General features: G+C 34.8%; 1 protein-coding gene across 1 annotated transcript in view; it reads right to left on the bottom strand.

Annotated features, from left to right (window-relative positions):
- ATP11B (ATPase phospholipid transporting 11B (putative)) overlaps positions 1 to 21,735 on the bottom strand; it is a gene marked incomplete at its 5' end in the record, with an annotated part of 103,729 nt that overhangs the window by 5,204 nt on the left and 76,790 nt on the right. Inside the window, 3 exons of the mRNA XM_079705224.1 lie at positions 8,948 to 9,113; positions 10,394 to 10,497; positions 11,038 to 11,103. Coding sequence (XP_079561350.1) covers positions 8,948 to 9,113; positions 10,394 to 10,497; positions 11,038 to 11,103 — 336 coding nt within the window. The remainder of the gene's footprint in view (positions 1 to 8,947; positions 9,114 to 10,393; positions 10,498 to 11,037; positions 11,104 to 21,735) is intronic.

Raw genomic sequence — 21,735 nt, forward strand, 5'->3', positions numbered from 1 at the left:
AATAAACTTGGCTTATTCCTTGTTTCAAAAAGACTGAGGCCCCTTTATTTTAATGTGATTACAAAATAACAATATCTGACTAGGAATTTGTAGTTTAGGTGAACAAGAGTACGAGTTATCTGTGAAAAATGATAAAATCTCCAATTTTAATTTAATGGAGAGGGTAAATCAGAATAGCAACAATTAACTAATCACACAGCTGATGTTAAGAAATCAGTTTTCTAAGTATCAATCATTCACAGCATATCATTACCGTTTGGTAGAAATAATATCAATACTAATATTTTTCTTCATTTTGACCTCCAGATGAAAAAGCTGTTCAACAAGTCAGCACAGATTTGAAAATAACATTAGTTTTGTAAACTGTCACACTTATCAGATATGCATCTAGGTCCTGCCTTATTATTATTAGTCTTTTAAATGTTCGATTGTATTTGTTTACAAAATTTTGCTCATTCAGAAAAGTGTAGCTTTTAGTGGCCAATAACTAAATACAGGCCATTAAGGTTTTCTGTTCCTTTTGTAGTTCATTGCTTTGTTAAGTGAAGCAATAGCTGTATGTATCTTTGTCACACAAGAAGAGGAAGGTGACTTGTAGTTGGTTGAAACTGCTTAAAATGTTTTTTGTTGTCGGTGGTGGCAGATTTCAGGTCTGGGGCTTAAGCGTCCTGGTTCACAATGAGAAAGGTCAGTAGCCGTAGCATCCTGTTGATATCTCTATGGTAGCTAGGTGCAAGCTGGAAAGAGGGCATCCAGAGTAGGGCCAGGAAACCAGAGACAAAAATGTGACAGAACAATGAAGGCCTAAGAGGCAGGGTGATGTAGAGGGAGATGACTTAGGAGAGTCTAGCCCATGGCAACATTTAGGGCTCAGCAAAATTCTGCCAGATTTGGCAAGGCTGACCAAATTTTGATTAGAGAACAACTGCCATTTCAAGACAGAAAATATAGGAGAGAGATATTATTTAATACTTACTTTTTTAAAAGTGATTTTTATCTCAAAATATATGCCAAAGAGAAATATATGAGACAAGAAATACTCAAGATATATTTCATTCAACTAATTAAAATTCAGTGATAAGCAGAAAAAAACCTGCAGATCAGGGTAAGCACCTCCAGCAATTTTACTAAAATCATATCCATGGTTTGAGGGCTTTTCTACTTTCTTGTTTATAGGAAGAGAGACCATACGTCACAGGATGATAAAAGAATTCACTTATCATTCCTTTGTAAAAGTAACCATAACAACGCCCCTATTATTTAATAGGAGTATTCTAAGAACCCAATTCTCAACTGTTCTATACATTTTAATGGACATATTAAAGTAAAGCAGCACCATATCCATGTCTTTTGAAATATCCACTTGAGCTTGAATCTTTGGGGAACTTACATCGCAGAGGACATAATTTCACATTATTAGCACAGTCAGTTCCCAAATGGATTATGTGCTCTGGAAATTAACCAGGACATCTTATAAATCCCAGCCAGCTTCCCCTCTTTAATCAATGAATTCTTCAGCTGAGTTTTCCTTGTAGCCAATGAGGGCATGTTCTAAAAACTAAAAATCTTTCTATATTTATCAAAGCAAAATATAAGATAAATATATTATGAAGGTAATCATATGAAATATCCCAAAACAAAATAAAAATTCAGAATTGTTTTGAATTTCTTTTCAACTAGTAATAATAATGACTGGGAGTTGATTAATCTTCAACATTTTCCATTTTGGGCAATTCACTAAAGGAATCTAATTTTAAAAATATGTCTTACAGAATAATTCACATTTTTTCAAATTATTGTACCTGTTCCACTGTCTGATTTATAATCTTCAAGTAGCTTTGTTTTAAAGTTTCACCATTTATGAGGGTTATCTCAGATGAGACAACAGCACCTTCTTGACCAGTAATTAGAATGTACAAAGTGGCAAATAGCCCAAGTAAAAATATAATTACTAGTGGTAAGAATTTTTATCTTCCATGGTTATTACCAATTAAAATATTTTGCATATCCCAATTAGGTCTAGAAGTGGTTGTTAGGGTTTAATTCTCAAGAGGGAGTGAATCAAGTCCTCATTAATTCATACTTTTTTATTACAAAGATGTAATTATGAAAGTTTATGAAAAGTTAGAACTGAGAGTTTGGTGAATACCAGTCAACAGAAAATTATTCAGTACCAAGTCTAAGCACTCACTCATTTGACCATTCAACTCAAGAGGTAGACTTAGATAAAGTAATTCAGTGTCTAACTACATTAACATGTATAAAATGACACATAACTACAAGTGGGAAAAGTGATTTGGGAAATAACAGAAATGGCATGACATATTTTCGAAAGAAGTGAAAAGGAATAAATTCTTGAGTATAAGACAACAGGTTAGAATTTGAAGTAAAGTAAGATTTAACACCATAACTCCAAAGGAAGATTAATGAAATATTCAGGTACGGACATATAAAAAATGTAAAGATCATAAAAAAGGAAAACAGGTAAACAAAAACAATATATGAGAAACGGTGAAGGAATTAGTAAAGTAAAAACTGAAATGTCAGGCCAGTTCTCCCATAGCATGCCCCAAGCTTGAGAACTTAGCGGATATGTCCCCAGGAAGGTCCAGCGCAGTACTACCTAGTGCACGTAAGAACTGTCCTGCTGGCTGCAAGCCTCAGCTAGCAGGTGCCTACTGTCCTCCCCTCTGTGCTTGCTTTCAGCAAATTCATATGCTGAGCTGACTGAACCCTTATCTTCTTCCATCTGGAAGGACAGAAAAGCAACAAGTCTCATATTACAGAACAATACTCTCACTGTATATAAGTTTAGAATCAAAATAGCAAGTTGGGGTCCACAATCTGTGAGGCACAAATGAAATTTCACACAACACCACATTCATTAACTGTCACAAAAGAGAGCAAATAGTAGCTTCTTAAGGAGCATACAACAGAGCATACAAAAAAAAGCCATGATTTTCTGGTGCACAAAGTTAAATTAAAACCAGGTTTCCATCAATAAAATTAAATTTCTTCTATTAAATTCCTTGCCACCAAGAGTTAGGGTTCTTATTGCAAAGGTATGTCCCATTTCGCATCTCTGATGCTCCCTCTCAGAAGACTTCTCTACTTTAACTGGACTTCAGCAGAGTGGAAGGGTCAATCATATGGACTTTCAAATGTTAGACATATGAGTAAGGGGGAGCTTGACTTGATGTAGTAAACAAAATTAATTTAATCCTTAGTTTGAAATATATTTTTTAAGTGAGTGTTAACTTACTTATATAACTTTCTACTCATTTGCTTTTCCTATTTTTTTTTTTTTTTTTTTTGGCTGTGTCTTGTGGCTTGTGGGATCTTAGTTCCCTGACCAGGGATTAAACCCAGGCCCTCAGCAGTGAAAGCGTGAAGTCCTAACCACTGGCCCACCAGGGAATTCCCTCTATATTTTAAGTATTAGAAACCTTCTAAGGAGTATGTGCCCATAGCCAAGCTAATTTTAACCTTTCTTAAATTATAAAAAAATGTCCTCAATAAATAAAAAACAATTTTTTCCCTCATTTCTATGTGTTTTCTCAGTCTTAGGACTAATCAATAATTATTTCTATAAAAAATGCTATAGTAAATTTCTTACATACATAAAAAATAAAGTAGTAGAATTTCTTGGTTTCAAGAGTACAGTAAGTTTATATAAAGGTAGATTATTATTATAGTTTTGCCTGTAACATAAAGGAGTGTAAAATACTCAAAATGAGTTTTCTTTTATTCAAAAGGAAATTATTAATAGTTTTGTGTTAATGGTCCTTAAGAAGTACTAACCTGATTAAAGATTTGAAAGCTCTTAAAGATATTCGATATATGCACAATCTTCCTCTCTGTCACAACAGTAAACAATTAAGCTACCATGGATCACACCCAGGAATACCGTTCAACATAGTTCAAAAACAAGATGTATTCAAAACCCACAGCATGCATCAACAGACAGATGTTTGTGGACACTTGTTCTTCATGAAGCTATGAGCAAATGCCCATCCAGTGATCACTCACCACTCATGTAAGCAATTGTTATTTCTGCCTGGCCTTTGGTTGAGCACAGTATTTCTTTCTTTTTGTTTTTCTCTGATGCTGATAGTAAGCATATAGACCACAGTATGTAAAATAGTCATTTGATAAGTGAAGAACCTAGAGGCTCAGAAAGGTGAACTAATTTCATTAGGATATAGAGGGTGCAGGGCCAAGGGCATGCTGTGCTAGCATTCAGCCCCACCATCTCCCTAACAGGGCTCTTCTCCCTTTGTTACACCACCTGATTGAACAGTGCTTGCAGGAAACACTACCTGACTCATGTACCCTGCTCTCATTGTGTTCCTTCACAGATGAATGTGAAGCTTACTACTTTATTACACTATTAAAGAGAGTGGGATCTCTTTAATTTATGATCTCCGTGTATCATTCTTTTTTAGTCTATCATTGCTCAAAAAATGTTGCTTGATTTGAGCCACCATGATATGAGAAAATATGATTTAATAAAAACAAAAGTGCTTGCTGGAGTGTTCTTTTAAATAATGAGCTCTCCTATTGCCTTGGAGTTAAATAATTAGATGTTTGAAAATGTGGTAAATACACACTGTTTTCAGAAGGCACATATAGATAAAATGTGATGCACATATTTGGCTCAACCAAAGGTGAAGGCAAATCTTCCAAGTTTGTTTTGATTTTAGTTCTTGTTTTAAACATGAAATTTAGTTGACTACCACTTAAACACCCATTTGTATATTCATCTACAATTATTATACCTTTGTAATTCAAAGTAGAATATTTCAAAAATCCTGATGCTAATAGGAATAATAAAATCGAAAGGTTTGGTAAAATTTTGGAACAGCTCAAAATTATGAACTCATAGGATTACATGAGAAGTTATTTAAGCAGTGCTCTGTCAAAGTCATTTGTTTGATCAAGTGAACATAGATGGATTAGAAACCTTGAGAATAAAAAAGAATTTTAAAAAAATATATGACTAAAAACCCAGGGTGAGAAGTTGAAGGGTGCCAAAACAAAACAGTCAGTTATATTACTTTTCCTTTTCAAACTAGACTGGAGTTAAAATTAATACATAGCTTTGGTATCTTAATATGAAAAGTTCTAGGATTTAAACTTTCATTCTCTTCCATCAAGACATCTTCGGATTACTGATTATTTTTTGTGGAAACTGACAGAATGGATCTGTCTGTGGAGATAAAGGTATATATATGAGATACAAAATGTACTGTTAAAATCTTACCTATCGTTTAAGCAAAAAAAAAAAGGAAAAAAAAATTAGGACACACTTTTGCATTATTTTAAAATAATCTGTAGTCAATAAACCTACTTGAAATCTAGAGTGATTTTTTTCAGGGCTGAATTATTTATACCAATAAAATAATTAAAAAGTAAAAAAAAAAGTATTTGTTCAATTTATAGATGCACTAAACAGCAGCAAGGATATGAAATGTTTTAGCAGCCATTACAGTGTACAGAAACAAATATACACATGTATTTGCAACATAGATTAAGGCAAGATAAAAAATGGGCAATTCTCACTTCCAAGTAACTGAAACTTAAAACTTTAAATTTTATCATGAATTTCTGTAGCTTAAATTACTCAACATGCAGGAGCATTCTTACGTACCAGTATGACAAGCAGAAGCATTAGAATTGTGCTAGAAAAGGTAGTTAAGGTATAAAATATATAATAAGGTACAGATCTCTGTCCTGTTATGCTGAATTTTTGTCTCAAAGAAATGGATATATTTTTTAGGTTTTAACATACATATCGATAAAGGTCAAATTAGAGACAGAGCTGTGCTAACAAAAATGCCCCACTCTTAATTCATGCCTCTGCCCATCTTTTGAATATTTTTAAATTGACCTTTAGCATGCAGAAGAGTTAATGAGGTTCTACTCCTCCTACTCTACCTAAGTTTGCTCAGCTGATTCCTTGCCCTCGACAATGGCTGCAGTGCGATGAATTCGTCACTGAAAGCGACTGTGTTGGAGTACATCTATAAGTGGACAGAAAAGGGATGGGACATACAACAAGTCAGTGAGCTGTATTTATCACCTAAGAGACAGACACAGGACAAACTTTGTAAAGACATTTGTCCCTACAAGAGTAGGATATATCATACATGGTACACATACATAACTGACATTTGTAGGGCCATTGGCTTTGCTATCAAAAGAATTTATTCTTAATACCACATTGTTATTCTGCAGAAAAACAAAGCTCAAAATAAATGCTGACAACTTTTCTTTTGATATGATTTTTCTTGCTACTTTTGGTAAGCAATGAAGTAAGTACCTGATAACTTTCTAACAACTTTCTCAACATTTGAAATCAGAGGTGAAAGTACAAGGCTGAAATAATAAAGATTACTGACTATAGCGAAAGAATAATGTCACGCACAGGATATGAATGACCATATACTGTCTCAACAAAAACAAAAAAAATCCCCCGTAGGCTAGAAAATCCCTGAGTGGAAGTAGAGATTTCCTCTTTAGATTATTTTTATTTCCATGTTTATTTTTTATTGACGTATAGTTGATTTACAATGTTGGGCCAATCTCTGCTGTACAGCAAAGTGATTCAATTTTAAAAATATGTATCACACTCTTTTTCTCTTTAGATTAGATCACAGTTGAACATCCAGTCAAATCATTTAAAAGGAATTTAGTAGGGTAGAAAGGGAGATTATACTGGCTTTCATACATAGAAAAATGATTGATTTTTAAAATCAACTCCATTTTTAATCAATTTAACCTATGGTAAAAGAACTAAAATATATATAAAGTACTTCTAACTTTTTCTTGTCTAAGGGTCCGCCTTAAGGTATCAAATATTTCCTGTGTAATCCTTTAAAAAGAGGTCTATAAAAATGGTAATAAGGACTAATATTATCACCTTTTATTATCATTAAGAAATCTCTATGAAAAGACAATGCTCTTCCTAAAGAAAATTTCTAAGGATAAATGTAAATAAATCATTATTTACTTTTATAAAGAAGTAACTTTTTAAGTGATGTCATTAATATATTTTGGTGAAATATAACTTTATATAGCCAAGAGGGCAAGACAAATATGTTCTCCATAAAGGTCTAGAAAAAGTATAATAGACAATGTATTAAAAGTAGTATTCTATTATCATGAATATCTCTGAAGATTAGAAAAAAGATATGCAAACCTTTCTGATATATATTTAAGTAATATATTGCACAGTGGAAAAGTCTGCCCATACTGATATAAATATATGCATAGGCAGACACAGTAATCAGATTATGCAAATTTTTTCAGCCCCAGCTGAAGATCAGTATCAGAGCAACATCCTCATCGTTCTTATAATTATGTTCTTACTGAGGACTTACTACATACAGACCCAGGGTTAGGCACTTTATATTAATGATCTCTAACCATCAAGTAAGGTAGTTATTATTCTGATTCTACAGAGGAAGAAACCGAGGCTTAGGGAAGTGACTTGATTAAGGACATGCATTTTATAAGTGGTTAAAACAGTATCTGAATTAAGTTTGTCAGGCTTCAGAGGCCTATGCTGCTTCGGTGTTGTTAAAATGTGTATTTGCTAGGACTGAGTGACCAAAGCAAATAAGTGCTAAAGAAATGTTAGTATGATCAACTGAAATTAAAACCAATACACTGTTTAAGAAACCTAACTCAAATCACTAAATACTTAAGAAGCACTTATTCTATTTGTAGCATGAACACACAACTAGATTTCCAAAATTTGCTTGGCATATAGCAAACATGCAAAAAACAAAAACAAAAACCAAAACCCCCACAAAAACCTCAACCTAGGCAGAACTAAATGATTAATAAACTCTGTGTTTACAAGGGCATAAAAGTTGATTAGAATGTACTCTTGACATATGTTCAATGTCATGATACAGTTAATAGGGCAAACCAATATTTCTAGCTTATGTACAAGTCAAATACACAAAAAAGTCAAATATACTAAATAGCTATCATTTCTTGAGGATATACTCTGTGTCTGAACATTATTTCATTTAATCCTTATTACAAATGTAATGAAATAGATATTTCTGTCATAATTTTACCCATGAAGAAACGGAGACTTAAAGTTACAGAGCTACTCAGTGGTAGAATGTGGGTTTTGAACCCACAACTATCAGGCCCTAAAGACCATATTCTTTTTTTTTTTTTTTTTTTTTTTGTGGTACGCAGGCCTGTCACTGTTGTGGCCTCTCCCGTTGCGGAGCACAGGCTCTGGACGCACAGGCTCCGGACGCGCAGGCTCAGCGGCCACGGCTCACGGGCCCAGCCGCTCCGCGGCACGCAGGATCCTCCCAGACCGGGGCACGAACCCGTGTCCCCTGCATCGGCAGGCAGACTCTCAACCACTGCACCACCAGGGAAGCCCTAAAGACCATATTCTTAAACACTATGTAACATACTGTTAATATCTGCTGTAGTTTAATATTATTAGTGTTTAGTGAGAAAATATATTTTATAAAAATCCATTCTGTAGAAGTTTAGGTTAAAGAACTTATTTCATACTTTTGTTGAAAACAATATGACCTGAAGAAGTACTACTGAAATTCTAATGGTTCTAAAGAAATGGATATATATCCCAATTATACATATTTGATAGAAGGCTGTGATAATACTATTTAAGACATATTTATACTATTATTTGGACATAACTTGAAAGTTTTATACTTAAAATCTAGTTCTATTAATAACACAATGTAATTTTTAAAAATTATAATTTTTCAGGAGTCATAAAATTAATAGCAACAATAACTTTAAAAATATCACATTTAACAATATTTATATTGCAAAATACTTGATACAGGAATAGATAATTTCCTATTTTCTAATATAAGCAAATTATAATGACAGCTATTCATCAAGACTCCTAATTAAAAAGGTATTGTATATAAGAAGTGGTTACCTGTGCCTTTTCAATATTTGTAGGATGAAACTGTCGGTCAAATACTTTCTTCACAATATCAAGAAATAGGCATGTAACAACCATGAGAATTATGGCAAACCAAGCAGAACCACTTGACAGGAGCTGAATAAATACAAAGTACATATTCTGGGAGCTCAAAAATGGCCTGCAAAGAAAGAAAGTGGGCTTATAATAAATGAAGAAACCGACAAGACAGATTCTTAAATCACGACATTAAGTAAACCCACTATACATGAAGGTTACAATTTTAAGAATACTCCAGGAAAATGTTCAAAATGTGGAATCAGTGTAATTTAATTAATCAACTAATAAAACATGGTAGATTTTAATTGTTAAAAATAAAATCCAATTCATCTGAATGACAACCATAGTTTTTATAATTAGGAAAGTAGCAAGTAATTGACTTATCCTATCTTAGTGTTAGGATAATTCAAAAGAATTATGTAGTGAATAATACAGACTTAAGAGACCAAAAAAGCAAGAAAAAGTATGTAATAAAATATTTTCTACTAAGCAACTACAAACTTGATTACCTAAATTTTAGGTTGAAAAGCTCTACTTAGAGGATCTTCTCTACACATGGATTTTAAAATAAATGTACTCACAAATATTAGTTCTACATAGTAGTAGGTATTGTCAAGATACTCTTTTTGGGTTTGTGTATATATCACTTCAAAAGAATGAGGAGAAATACAGGAAGAAATGCAGAAATAAAGAGGATTTAAAACAAACAAACGATATTCATTAGAGTATCTTTTTATAATCCTAAATGAAAGTTAATGTTTAGCCAATACAAGTTTTTTCCCTGCCTTTTGTAATATTTTGCCTGATACAGGGATCACAGGCACAGTAGGCAATGTAATATACATTCTCCAACTGAGAGATTTCAGCTGTCCATCACTTACCAAAGAATCTTAGGAAAAGCATTAATTTTTAATCTATCAGAATAGCTGAATATCTGATTTTACCAATGAATATGCAGCACACTACTTTTGAGAGAGAAGTTAACTCATTCATGAAAATTTAATGATTCTATGTGACTTTTTAAATTATATACATTAATAATAATTTAGAGGTAATATGATTAGTGTAAAGAACATTAATTTTCAAGTAAATCCTAGCTTTGCTACTTTTAACCGTTGTGATTTTGGAGCTCAGTTTCCAAATAGAAAAAAATGGGGTAACAAGATTATTGTGATGAATCAATTTAATATCTTAGGTAAAACACTAGAATATAGTAGGTATTCAGTAATTGTTAGTTTCTTTTTTCTTCCATATCAGTAAGATCAACTGAAAAAACTAAATTTCTTATCAGGATAGGGTCTCAAAACTATTCTGAGTAGAATTTGTTCATAATAAAATCTATCATAATAACTATTTATTAGAGTTGAATCAATATAACTAAAATAAAATACAGTCACTCACCAGAGAATCCCTCCATAAAACAAAGAAAATACAAAATAGAATAAAATAGATCCCCAGGTAACAAGATGATTGATCCAGGTCCAAAAATGAGTTTCCAAAGCCATCTAAAAAAATAAATTAAAAAACCCTTAATGTAAATCAATAAATCTTTAACTTCTCAGCTAAAACTCAAGAATAAAATGTATTAATTATAGTGACTAAGGTTGCTACGGCAAAGTCCTTCAGAAGATAAATATTAATGAAAAGATCCTAGTATGAAATTCAACAATTTCAAGTTTATAGTATTTTTCTTCTGTGAGGAAGCAGTATTAAAATTTCATGAGTACTTTATTCAGAACTCAATGGCCTAAACCAGCTTGTGTTGTCTTGCATTACACAGAGAGAAGCAGAATTTCAGAGATGAGTATTGAGGGGTTAACCTTTATCTGACCATAAAAATCAGCTGAGGCTTTCCAAAATAATGAATTTAAAAAATGAATTCATAATGAATCTTTTGACAAAAATTAAAATGAATTATTAAACTAGGCATCCATGAAATTATTCATGACTGAAAAAGGAAAATCTATCAATAAAGAAATGAGGAAAATTAACTAAGAATTATACAGACACAAAATGTATCCATGCTTCTAATTTCTGTACCATACCTTTACTGTGACTGTAATAACCATGACTGTGAAGACCAAGGTACCAAATGTCCAATTTCCAAACATCTAAAACAGAACAAATAAACCAGTATTGCATTATGGGTTAAAATGATGCTAAATCAGAAGTGACGCAAAGAGTAACTAGTGTACATTCTTTACTAAAAATTACTTGCATCATTTACGCCAGTTACATTTGAAATCTGTGACTAGATTAGTACAGTTAAAGGAGAATGAGAAGAAACACCATACAGCATTATCATGTTTATTATTATGTAAAATGATTCTGTGGATAACATTATCAGACTGGAAACTCAAAGATGGGTTTGGAATTATGTGGCACAGTTTTTAGTGATAATGATATAGTTGTTAGTGACTGCTTTACTCTTATCACAAAGTAAAAATGATAATAAAACCCTGTTCAATCACAATTATTTTCTGAAACCATTCCAACCAGAAGTCACAGCAGATCACCTTCCACTGTATTTCTGGACACACCATAGAAAGAGCAGGTAAAAAGAAACTTATACACAAAACCAACACCTGAAAGGAAAGATAACGGCCAGTGGACCTATTCAAGAGATTTCAAGTAAAAATGCAGTTAATGCCAGTTAGATAGTATTGCCCTGGGCTTTATAGCCAAAACTTACTAAGGCCTATTAAAAATGCAGAATCCCCAGAGAATGTCAATTTAATTTCCACAAATAAGAGCACAACCAGAACTTTATGTTAATTTAGTTTACAAAGTAGTCATAATCTTTACCACTGATTAAAAAAAATTATTTAAAAGGCTGGTTGTTTTAAAAAAAAAAGAAAAAGAAAGAAAAAAATATATGGGTTCCAATGGCAATAAAACTCATCTAAGTAATTAAAGATAAACCACAACCTCAGTGCTTATAAAATTATTGTTTATTTTAAAATACTTAGTATATTGCCTGGTATAAATAAAATACTCAACAAAAATTTTTAAAATTTGTATGGAAACACAAAAGACCCTGAATAGCCAAAACAATCTTGAGAAAGGATAATGGAGCTCGAGGAATCACACTCCCTGACTCCAGACTACGCTATAAAGCTAATGCAATCAAAACAGTATGGTACCAGCACAAAAACAGGCATATAGATCAATGCAACAGGATAGAAAGCCCAGAAATAAACCCATGCACCTATGGTCAATTAATCTATGACAAAGGAGGCAAAAATATACAATGGAGAAAAGACAGTCTCTTCAATAAGTGGTGCTAGGAAAATTGGACAGCTACACATAAAAGAATAAAATTAGAACATTCTCTAACACCATATACAAAAATAAACTCAAAATGGACTAAAGACCTAAATGTAAAGCTTCTAGAGGAAAACACAGGCAGATCACTCTTTGACATAAAATGCAGGAATATTTTTTTGGATCTGTCTCCTAGAGCAATGGAAATAAAAACAAAAACAAACATATGGGACCTAACTAAGCTTAAACGCTTTTGCACAGCAAAGGAAACTATCCACAAAACGACAAGACAACTTATGGACTGGGAGAAAATATTTGCAAATGATGCTACTGACATGGTATTAATTTCTGAAGTATACAAACAGTTCATGCAGCTTAATTATCAAAAAAACAAACAACCCAATCAAAAAATGGGCAGAAGACATAAAAAGACATTTCTCTAAAGAAAACATACAGATGGCCAACAGGCATACGAAAAGATGCTCAATATAACTAATTATAGGAGAAATGCAAATCGAAACTACAATGAGGTATCCTCTCACACTGGTCAGAATGGCCATTATTAAAAAGTCTACAAATAGTAAATGCTGGAAAGGGTGTGGCAAAAAAGGAACCCTCTTACACTGTTGGTGGGAATGTAAATTAGTGTAGCCATTTAGGAGAATAGTATGGAGGTTCCTTAAAAGCTAAAAAGAGTTGCCATATGATTCTGCAATCCCAATCCTGGGCATATATCCGGAGAAAACTCTAATTTGGAAAGATACACAGACCCCAGTGTTCACAGCAGCACTATTTACAATAGCCAAGACATAGAAGCAACCTAAATGTCCACTGACAGGTGAATGGACAAAGAAGATGTGGTACATATACACAATGGAGTATCAGTCAGCCATAAAAAAGAATGAAATCATGCCATTTGCAGCAACATGGATGGATCCAGAGTTTATCATATTAAGTGAAGTAAGTCAGAGAAAGACAAATAAAATAAGATATTGCTTAAATGTGGAACCTAAAAAATGATACAAATGAACTTATTTACAAAAGAGAAATAGATTCACAGACATAGAAAACAAACTTATGGTTACCAAAGGGGATAGTGGGGGGAGAAGATAAATTAGAAGTTTGGGATTAAAATACACACACTACTAAATATAAAATAGGTAAACAACAAAGACCTAATAGCACAGGGAACTATACTCACTATCTTATAATAACATATAATGGAAGAGAATCTGAAAAAGAATATTTATATATATATAACTGAATCACTATGCTGTATGCTTGAAACTAATAACACTGTAAATTCACTATACTTCAGTTAAAAAAATAAAAAGCTTAAAAGGCAAAAAAAAAATCAATGAATAATGGTTATTATAATCAACAATGAAACATTAATATTCCTTCATTTGAGGGTATTTTGGGGAGTTTATTTGTCAAGAGGAAAATAATGGAAAAGTCATATTGACTTTTCCTGCTTTTATCATCTCTAGAAATGACCTGGAAATACTGAAAAATCATTGGATCTCACTTAACTCAGCTCTTAAGAGAGCCAGCTCCTCTTTCAGGGATATGGAGATAGGTAATTGATGCAGTCAGGGAACCTGGGCCTGGGAGTGGTAACAACCACACATGTCTATCCCTCAGTATATGGTTTTACTGGGCCCAGACTGGGACTAGCTACATGGTATCTTCCTTAGAAGCAGAGGAAGATTTAGGGCTCCTTCTAGCATTCAAGGCCCTAGAGGGAGCTGTAGAAAACACATTCACATTCTCTCTCCTTTTTGGATAAAATTAGCACAAGCTATGTATTTCAATTACATCAATCAGTTAAGACTCTTTCCATTCTGATTTCTCCTTGAATTAGTTTAGGTGATGATGAAGTGAGTGGCAGAATCTGGCTAAAGAGAAGTTGAGTTGGGCTTATTACATTGGCTTGGGTTAAGTGGGACCTATTTATGTCACTCATAATCACTTTCACATATACTTGTGTTTGTACTTACAGTTCTTTCCCTTAAAGAGGGCCTGCCAAAACGAGTTAAGGCTTAGATTACTCTACTAAACCTGGATCTGCCCCTGCTCAGAAGAGACAGATGCTCAAAACACTTTCTAACACAATCTGTTTTTTTTGAATCACTTCTTCTAACTTAATTTGTTACCTAATTAAAGCCAACCGTGTATTCCAAATTTAAAAGGATCATTCATTATTCATTTGTACACTCAAGAAATAGTAATTGAGCATCTATTCTACGCCAAGTACTATTCCAAGCCTTGGGGAATAAAGCAGCAATAAGGTAACGTTTCTGACCTCAAGGAGCTTACACATAGTGGAGGAGGCAAAAAATAAATAAACCCAAAAATATATACTTTGAGGTAGAGAGCCTGTGCTCTGCAACGAGAAGCCACCACAGAGAAGCCCGCGCACTGTAACAAAGAGTAGCCCCCGCTCGCTGCATCTAGAGAAAGCCTGTGTGCAGCAACGAAGACCCGATGCAGCCAAAAATAAACAAACAAACAAATAAATAAAAGAAAATAAATGTAGAGTAAGGGGTCGGGAAGTGATGGAAGGTGAGGGGGATGGGATTTTACTGGAGTGGGCTAGAAAGGCCTACTCAAGCCAGTGACATTTCAGGAGACCTGAATGAATAAGGGAGTCAGTCAAATGACCACGTGAGAGAAAAGCATCCAGGCAGAGAAACAGCAAGTGCAGAAGTCCTAAGGCAGGAACTAATTGGTCTGAAAGAGCAAGAAAACCAGCATGGCTAGAGTAGAGTGAATAAAAGGGAGGGTGGAAGGAAATACAGTCCAAGAGGTAGTCCAAGATCTTTTCATTTTTAAAAGATCACTTGGGCTACTGTGTGGAGAAGAGATAGTAGGAAGGGGAAGAACAGAAGCAGGAGCAGGAAGAAGGCAGTTACTATTATGGTCTCCGAAAGAGATGGTGATGATCTGATTGGTGTGGAGGAGGAGAGAAGGAGAAACATCCAGGATATGTGTGACATCAGAACCAATGCGATTTCATATGGGTTGTGAGAGAAGAAGTGAAATGAAGGATGATTCCTAGATTTCTGCCCAAGCAGATGGGTAAAAGGTAGTTCCATTTATTAATAAATATAAGAAGAATTGGAAGGGAAATGGGTTTGCAGAAGACATAAAAAAATTCTGTTTAGCAATATTAACTTTGAGATTCTACGAGACTTACAGGTAGAGAAGGCAGTTAGTTATTTGAATCTGATAAGCAACTGGAAGAGATGTAAAACTGGGAGTTCAGCATATAAGCAATGTTTCAACCATGAGAAGGATGAATTCACCCTGTGTACAGATAAAAGATGGCACAGAACTGAGTCCTAGGCCACTGCTCCACGTAGAACAATTAGAACAGCGGTTCTCAAGTTGGGGGCATTTTGCCTCACGGTGGACAGTTGGCTGGATCTGAAGACATTTTTGGTTGTCATAACTGGGTGGGGGGGTTAGGGGTGTATGCCTGTGTGCTACTGGTATCTAGTGGGTAGGCATGCTGCTAAACATCCTACAATTCATAGGGTGAATCTCCACAGCAAAAAACTATCTGGCTCAAAATGCCATTGGTGCAGAGGTTGAGAAGCCCTGATTCTGAGGGTAGGAGGTGAAGACTGAAAAGGAACAGTTGCTAAGGAAGCCAAAGTAACTTACAGAGGCTGAGAGAAGATAATGCAGCAGGCAGGAAGGCTTCAAAAATTGTACCCAGTGGTTGAGTTCAAAAGGGCTGAGGCACGCTCTTAGATTTAGCAATGAAGTGGTGGCTGGTGACCATAAAGAACATGGTTTTGATGGGAGTGCTGGGGGTGAAAGCCCTACAGGAGAACATTCAAGGGAGAAGAGAAGGCCAGAAAGTAGAAATAGTAAAAAATGTAACTTCTTCAAATTTCGTAACAGGTCTAACTTAACTACACATTGATCTATAAAAGAATTATCTTCTATAGAGTTAATCAGTTGTTCAGTTCTCCAGTACAAACTATCTCTTTATTATTGGTTTTAAACATTGACTAATTGTTGGGTGATACCATAAGAAGCAAGGTATATTTTTCTGTTCTCTGTATATGATGTAATTTTCTATTAATTGCTTGGAATATTATTAGTGCTTTAAATATTTGTCTCATGAATAAATGAACATACAGGGAAATTCTGTAATGAACTAGATAATCAAAGATATTTTAATCATACAAGGTTTAATTAAAAGAAATCTGTATCTACTGACAGGAATTAAATTACATATGTGTTCTTGAATGACCTGATTGGTAATTATGGTGGTTAAATCATTTGAATGAAAGTAAAGGATACTGAATTCTCGGTGGAATACAAATATAAAATAGTATATTTCTATCTTAACACAGAGCTCTTATCATTTGATGGCTAGGTTTCAACAGCTGATGACATGTATAGTGTGAAAGAGAAACTAATTAAAGATAGGAAGTAAGGGGAGAAATCATTAACATTAAAAAAAAATACTAGCAAAAACTACAAAAAGTTTTATTTTTCTCTTTCTCTCAAAATTACAACCTGAAATTTCAACTCCTCGATTCTGTGTTGCTGATTGTTTCCCCCCAACTAATCTGGCAAACAGTCCAGACCTAGAAGGCTTGAATAAGAGGTGAAGAATTACTTTTTCATCCTTATTCGTTCCTTTGTCATTTGATTTTTAATGTGGTGGAATAGTGAATATATAGTTTAGAACAGTGCCGAGGGTCTGACAATTCCAGCTTCTCTACTGGAGAAGTCTAACTGGAATTAGAATACTCTAATAGTTTTTCCCTTTTTCTCCGATCCCACATTTTTTTGAATTTCAATTATTTTAGTTTTCCAAACTGGGTATAATTCCATAAAGAGAGAAAAAAAGAAATTAATGGTTGACATTTTTGAGTTTCTGTATACTTCAGTAAAACAAAACCAAAACAAATTTTAAAAACCCTTATTAGGGCAGGATCTCATTTTAAACAGTAGTTATCTAGATTGTAATTTTCATATCAGACCACTGAGAATGAGTGGAATAGGTATTAGTGTTTAAGTTCCTGAGTTAACAAAGGATTCTTTTTTTCTTTATTGTCTTTTTCCTCTGAAGCCTTCGGTTGAAACCACTAGACAAGCAGAATGTCATGGAATGTTGGGATGGGAACTCAGCTACCTCTGAAACTATTCTCCCAAAATTTTTCTCCCTACATCATCTTAGTTTTCCACTCTTACCACATGACTAAAATTCCCTCTGTTCTGTTTCCTTCACTATAAATTTTTTTAAAAATTCTTCTAATATACACTTAACCAAGCCGTGATGCCTTTGCCATTGCATTCTGTGGAAGTTTGCTTTAACTGGAGGTGAACTCCTGTAATCTAAATTGTTCCTCTCATACTTTCCTTATCTATAACCTTCAGTAACATCTTCCCTTGTCTATGACTTTAAATATTCTTCCCTGAGAAAGTTTCTTCATGAGATCACAGAAAGATAACATAAGCTATTTCCAAAAATATTCTGGACAACAGCAACACTTAGAACAAGTAGTGTCCCAATATGAGAACACTTACTCTGTAGAGATGAACAAAGGAGACAAATTTTTCTTTTTTAAAAAAGTCATTTGCTTTTAGTACCTCTGTAATTTATAGTAACCTTAATAAACATTCTTCACTGGTGTTCACCTCCCAATTATTTAGCTTCTAAAAAAACATGATTTCATAGGTGGTCAAATTCATAGAAGCAGAAAGGACGGTAAATTCCAGGAGCTGGTAAGAAGGGAAATGGGTAGTTTTTTTTTTTTTTTTTTTGCTGTACGCGGGCCTCTCACTGCTGTGGCCTCTCCCGTTGCGGACCACAGGCTCCGGACACACAGGCTCCGCGGCCATGGCTCGCGGGCCCAGCCGCTCCGCGGCATGTGGGATCTTCCGGGATCGGGGCACGAACCCGCGTCCCCTGCATCGGCAGGCGGACTCTCAACCACTGCGCCACCAGGGAAGCCCGGTAGTTCTTAATAGGCACAGAGTTTCAGCTTTGTAAGATGAAAAAGTTCTGGAGATCTGTTGCATAACAATGTGAATTTACTTAACATGACTGAACTGTACTCTTAAAAATGTTAAGATGGTAAAAAAGTATCAAGTTATAAATTTTAAATATATGCAGCTTATTGTATACCAACTATACCTCAATTAAGCTGTTTTTTAAAAACCAGTATCACGGAAGTCAGTTTTTTCTATTATTCTTGGAGGAGTTAACATTTTTTAAAAGTTACATTCAGATCTCTAACAAAATACATTATAATAATTTTACCTTTTGTCAAAATTCAATTAATAAAAAAGAAATGATTGTTCTCTTCTACAAAGCCTGTTAAAAAACACCAACTCAAACAAAGTTGATCTTGTTGGATTACAGAAATAATATGAAGTTTTATGTTAAGCTCATTTTCAACTCTGGAAAAAAAAAATATGAAGGGACTTCCCTGGTGGCACAGTGGTTAAGAATCCGCCTGCCAACGCAGGGGACGCGGGTTCGAGCCCTGGTCTGGGAAGATCCCACATGCCGCGGAGTAACTAAGCCCGTGTGTCACAATTACTGAGCCTGTGCTCTAGAGCCTGCGAGCCACAACTACTGAGCCTGTGCCACAACTACTGAAGCCTGCACGCCTGGAGCCTGTGCTTCAGAATGAGAAGCCACTGCAATGAGAAGCCCGCACACCGCAACGAAGAGTACCCCTGCTCACCACAACTAGAGAAAGCCCAAGCACAGCAACAAAGACCCAACACAGCCATTAAAAAAAAAAAAAAAAAAAAAAAAATTATAAAAAAAAAAGAAAAAGAAAAGATTACCCAAATATTCACCAAATTACAAATCTGACTTTTTGACAAATGTTTGTGATAAGATGATACTAAGGTATTGGAAGACAAGCCCCAGTTTTGAACTAATACTTATATTCCAAATACTTTGAGTATTTTAAGCCTGCATAAGGCTAGACAAATTTTATTTGAGTTTAACTCTTCTAATATTTAGAAGAAAAACAATTAAAAATTAGTCAGTAGTTCAGTCCTCTTAATATATTTTTTGTTCTCTGGCAATCAAGGAGTGACAGTAAAGAAATATCTTTTTTATGGTGCTTGGAAGGTAAAGATCTGTCTATAGGAAAGCAGTTTATACACACACACACAAACAGGTACTCAGACATGTCATATACATTCCTCTAGTCTTTCCAAATCTCAGAGAAAACTTATTAGGATTCTTATATTTTACTAAGAGAAAAGACCTATTAAAAAGATCTGAGGGGAATATATGAAGAATAAATAGTTCTTTCCTAAGTAAAAGAGAAGTTAAGAATGAATGAATGGATACTTCAAAAATATTTGTTGAGGGTGTTCCCTGGTGCTCTAGTAGTTAGGATTCGGCACTTTCACTGCTGTGGCCCAGGTTCAATCCCTGGTCAGGGAACTGAGATCCTGCAAGCCACATGGCATGGCCAAAAAAAAAAAAAATTGTTGAAAATTAATTAATACCTAGAATATTCATGATACTGCTAGGCCCATCACAAAAGATGGGGGTAGAATCTTAACTTTCCCTGAACTGTCTTGCCCTTCGTGGATCCCAAACTACTGCAACTCTTTCTCCTCCTCCTTTCTCAGGATCAGATGTTTGCACTGACTTCATCTTCACCTCTAGCCACTTCTCTTCCCAGTACTTCCCCCTAATATTTTCTACTCTAGGTCCTCCACTGTTTGCAGATTTCTTGGGCATACAAGAATAATTACTGGAAAACAGAAAGCATTCAACCCATGTCGAAAAAGACTTTCAGTACAGGGAGGCGTAAGAGGGAGCTGGAGTGAAAGGACAGGGACCTGTGGGCTCAATCTTGAAGAATAGACAGTCATAAGACTGACTTTGGGAAAAAGAGGCAAGAGCATTCTAGAGAGAAAACATAGTAATGGCTTGGAACTAGAAATAAGCACTGCATGTTCTGAGAGAGCCAGCAAGGACAGTTTAACTTACACCGTTAAAGAGGAGAGTTTCTGGGCTTCCCTGGTGGCGCAGTGGTTGAGAGTCCACCTGCCGATGCAGGGGACACGGGTTCATGCCCTGGTCCGGGAGGATCCCACATGCCGCGGAGCGGCTGGGCCCGTGAGCCATGGCTGCTGAGCCTGCGCGTCCGGAGCCTGTGCTCCGCAACGGGAGAGGCCACAACAGTGAAAGGCCCGCACACCGCAAAAAAAAAAAAAAAGAGGAGAGTTTCTGGGAGAAGTAGATTGGGGGGGACTGGGTAGAACAGGGTCTTCAATATAATGATTTGATAGTAATAATAACAAGTAATACTGCTAAGATTTATTGAGTACTTCTATATGCTAGCCTAATGCCCTACATGTAATATGTTGTTTATTCCTCACAGCAAACCTATAAGGTAGTAATCATGTTCCTAATTTTGCAGCGAGGAAACTGAGCCTTACAGAAGTTAAAGAATTAATCCCAAATCACTCAAATGGTAACTTCAGGTGCCAGGATGTAAATCCAATTTGACTGATTGCAATGTATGCTTCTTTTCCACTGTTTCTACAGGGAGTGGTATATATGAGTGGTAGAACCGGTAGGCTAAAAGGGGAAGTTAATGACGTACAATTTGAGTTAAAAAAAAAAATAACAGTTCGTAAAAAGAAGAAAAACTTTTGTACTAAAGGGCCAACAACAATTTACACTTCATTAAGATTCTTTTCTTTTGTATAAAGCATGCTCAAGATTTAATTTTAAAAAATTATTTATTTATTTGTTTGTTTGTTTGGCTGTGCTGGGTCTTAGTTGCAGCATGCAGGATCTTTGTTGCTGCGTGCGGGATCTTGAGTTGCGGCATGTGAACTCTTAGTTGTGGCACGTCGGATCTAGTTCCCTGACCAGGGATTGAACCCGGCCCCATGCGTTGGGAGCACGGAGTCTTAGCCACTGGACCACCAGGGATGTCCCCAAAGATTTAATTTTAAAAGTCACTAAAAACTAGAAACAAACCTAAATTATAAGCATTCTTAAATAATTTATGCCATGTAATGAATATTATGTAGCTGTGAAAAAACATTTTTGAAGCATTTTTAATAACATGAAAAATCACTTAGACTATAGTAAGGGGATAATTATAATAAGCCTATCATTGAGAAATAAGGGGATAAGTTATGAGGTTAATGAAAAACAGTAAAAAATAAAAAAAGAATGGAAGAAAATATGTAAAAATGACAGAAATAATTACACCTGGGTAGAAGAACAGGCGGTTTATTTTCTTTGTATATTTTTCCTATAGAGTATTTCAAATTTACCATAATGGGCACATGTTACTTTTAAAATCAGAAAAAAGTAGTAACTAGCAACAAGAGAGATCTCTTTAACTTCCTTTTCATCCAGTGATACCTTCCTTCTTTCTTAACTCTTCTCCCCTCTTCACTCTGTCCAGTTTTAGCCCAGTATTTCAGGTGGAAATGGGCATGCTCACTCATATATC

Source organism: Hyperoodon ampullatus (assembly GCF_949752795.1).
Source record: "Hyperoodon ampullatus genome assembly, chromosome: 5".
Lineage (NCBI taxonomy): Eukaryota > Metazoa > Chordata > Mammalia > Artiodactyla > Ziphiidae > Hyperoodon > Hyperoodon ampullatus.